Here is a 3,453-nt window from a genome sequence, read left to right on the forward strand (position 1 = left end):
AGAAACACAAGAAGATGACATTGGATTTGTATCTCGCCCTCCACTCCAAATCTCAAAGTCTCAGAGCGGATCACAATCTGCTTTATCTTCCTCCCCCATCACAGACACCCTGTGAGGTGGGTGGGGCTGGAGAAGGCTCTCACAGCAGCTGCCCTTTCAAGGACAACCTCTGCCAGAGCTCTGGCTGACCCAAGGCCATGCCAGCAGGTGCAAGTGGAGGAGTGAGGAATCAAACCCGGTTCTCCCAGATAAGAGTCCGCACATTTAACCACTACACCAAACAAAGGGAACGAAGCAATAAAAATACCATTCAAACTGTACAAATCTCACTTCATGGGCTAGTGCTGATTCTACTAGCCTGACTTCTGAAGGGCCCCAGGCTGCAAGCCCCGGCTGAGAGCTCTTTGGCTCACATCAAAGGCTTGCACCTCTGGCTCCATCCAGGCTTCAGAGCACCTGTGTTAGGGGCAAGCAATCACTGCAGTCATTGCCAGCTTTTTTCCTTTGCTCTGCCCTTTCTGCCAGGAGCTGAGGGCGGCATGCATTATTCCTCCCCCATTTTATCCACGTCAGGTAGGTTAGGCTGGAAGTGTGCAACAGGCCCATGGTCACCCATCATGCTTCATGGGCCAGTGGAGAGTTGAACCTGTCTCCCGGGTCCTTGTCTGACACTGTGTAACCGTTGTATTACACCAGTTTTAGTATAAAATTGATTTGCGTGTATAATATACAGTTTGGTGTAGTGGCTAAGAGAGCGGACTCTAATCTGGGAGAACTGACTATGATTCCCCACTTCTCTGTGTGCATCTGCTGGTGTGACCTTGAGTCATTCACAAGTTCTCTCAGAGCTGTTCTTCAAAGAGCTCTCTCAGCCTCACCTACCTCACAGAGTGTCTCTTGTGGGCAGAGGAACGGAAAGGAGATTGTAAGCTGCTCTGAGACTCCCTAGAGAAGGGCAGGGTGTAAATCTACTTATCTTCATAAATTAGAAAGGAGGATAGATGGCTGGAAGCTGCTGGTTAAAGCGCAGTGAGGCGACACCCCACCAATTTAGAAAGTGTAGGTACCTTGGCCTAGAAAGGGATGGAAAGGAGAAGGACACAAGACTGATGTCCACAAATGGATGTATGTGTCGGGGAAAGAAAGTTGGAACTATAGAAAGATTGATCTACATGTTATAGATACAGGAATTCTGGCTTGACATAGATAAGCATCCCAGTTCAGACTGAGTAAAACAGTCATACCTGTGGAGCTTGTTGAGATTTTTTGAGTCGTCATAAATGATTTCAAAAGAGACTCCTAGGAGGAATCTATGGAAGGACAGCTTCTCAGTGGCTCCCTGTCAGAAACCTGCATCTCGGTGTGGTTTGGGGCTGTTAGACTTACCATTGGGCGGGGGTAAGTTACCCAGGTTACTTGGCTCACTGTCGAGGTGCATTTGGTGTAAGAACCCATCTCCAGAAGTAGCTGTATGATCCGGGTATGCTTATGTGTGTTGTAATAGTTAAAGGGATAATAAAGTGAAGTGTCATGTTGGGAATAGGACTGGAAAAGACCTGTGGGTTTTGTAGTGCAGAATACCCAGTCATTCGCTTGTATGTCTCTTGTGTTATTTAAAACGAGAGCCAGCTTGGTGTAGTGGTTGAGAGCAGTGGACTCTAATCTGGAGAATCAAGTTTGATGCCCTGCTTGAAGCCAGCTGGGTGCCCTTGGGCACACCACAGCACTCAGCCTAGAAATAAGCATAGATCACCACCTAGTGGTTTCAAGGAGCTACAGCTTTGGGCAGCCAAACAATCCTTCAGGATTTCCTGGCTGTTCTACACACAAAGCCATACGATAATTTAATTTTGTGTTTTAAAGGCAGCTTGCCTTATTCCGTGGGTTGCATCCTACAGAGGTTCCAGAGTGGGTGGGCGGGGTGGTTTTTTTTGGGGGGGAGGGGCTCTACTTTTTTTCTTCCTCACATAAGTTGCCCAGCCAATGAGGCATTTTGTCTGTAAAGGTTCCCCCCCCCCCCGCCAATACATTTTTGTGCATTATAGGAGGTTGTTGGGGAATGTCAGGGAAAGATCCATTTCTGTCAGTGGGCTTTCTTTCCACCTCTTCCTCTCTTCCCCATATATTTCCTCCCTCCCACCCCCTTCCCTCCCTCCTTGTGGCTTTCTAACATCTGATGTTTATTCAGAGAGCCAGTTTGGTGTAGTGGTTAAGTGTGCGGACTCTTATCTGGGAGAACCGGGTTTGATTCCCCACTCCTCCACTTGCACCTGCTGGCATGGCCTTGGGTCAGCCATAGCTCTGGCAGAGGCTGTCCTTGAAAGGGCAGCTGCTGTGAGAGCCCTCTCCAGCCCCACCCACCTCACAGGGTGTCTGTTGTGGGGGAGGAAGGGAAAGGAGATTGTTGTGTTTAAACAATTTATTGGTAGCATATGGTTACAAAACTTAACTATTTCTTAATTTTTTTTTCGCATTAATCCATATGACATTTCCATCCCCCCTCCCTCCAATGCTGACTTCCCCGAGGTTATAAATTCAAACCAATACTAAAGGCACTTCTAACTGCTCAAAGTTCAATATATATATTCTTACAACTAAAAAATTGTCCAAAGTTTCTTTACTTTCCAAGTTTTCTCCATATATCCTTTAAATTTTCTCCACTCCCTTTTGAATATCTCTAGATCATAGTCTCTTAGTGTTCTAGTTAATTTGTCCATTTCACACCACGATAAAACTTTCATGGTCCAATCCCATTTCTCTGGTATTTTTTCTTGCGAAGGTAAAGGAGATTGTGAGCCGCTCTGAGACTCTTCGGAGTGGAGGGCGGGATATAAATCCAATATCATCATCATCTTCTTCTTCTTCTTCTTCTTCTTCTTCTTCTTCTTCTTCTTCTTCTTCTTCTTCTTCTTCTTCTTCTTCTTCTTCTTCTTCTTCTTCTTCTTCTTCTTCTTCTTCTTCTTCTTCTTCTTCTTCTTCTCCTCCTCCTCCTCCTCCTCCTCCTCCTCCTCCTCCTCCTCCTCCTCCTCCTCTTCCTCTTCCTCTTCCTCTTCCTCTTCCTCTTCCTCTTCCTCTTCCTCTTCCTCTTCCTCTTCCTCTTCCTCTTCCTCTTCCTCTTCCTCTTCCTCCTCCTCCTCCTCTTACATTAAGCAAGTTTGGCCACCCCTGCTCTAGGATGTTTGTCCTTTATCATAAAAACCCATGAGAGAGCATTAAATGTAAGGAGGTGGGGATCTGTCCAAATTCCTCCACCCCCCCCCCCCCAGAAAACATACTTGCTAGTGGCTTAAGCAGAAAGATCAGCTACCCCTAAAGCTGCATCTCATTGTAGACCTTTCAAGAGGTCCACCAGGACCCTGACAATCATGGATGCCTGTTTCCAGAGCTGGCTTCTGTCACCCCAGTTGTTTTTTTTTTGGGGGGGGGGGCGTTGAAATCCAAGAGCTAATCCAT

The 3,453-nt window shown here is 46.7% G+C and overlaps 1 protein-coding gene across 1 annotated transcript in view; it reads left to right on the forward strand.

Moving 5' to 3' along the window:
- The first annotated feature begins 1,109 nt into the window (after window positions 1–1,109).
- LOC132582250 (ubiquitin-conjugating enzyme E2 D2-like) overlaps window positions 1,110–3,453 on the forward strand; it is a 9,192-nt gene continuing 6,848 nt past the window's right edge. Inside the window, exon 1 of the mRNA XM_060253788.1 lies at window positions 1,110–1,125. Within this exon, the coding sequence (XP_060109771.1) occupies window positions 1,110–1,125 (16 nt within the window). The remainder of the gene's footprint in view (window positions 1,126–3,453) is intronic.

This window comes from Heteronotia binoei, chromosome 14, assembly GCF_032191835.1.
Source record: "Heteronotia binoei isolate CCM8104 ecotype False Entrance Well chromosome 14, APGP_CSIRO_Hbin_v1, whole genome shotgun sequence".
Lineage (NCBI taxonomy): Eukaryota > Metazoa > Chordata > Lepidosauria > Squamata > Gekkonidae > Heteronotia > Heteronotia binoei.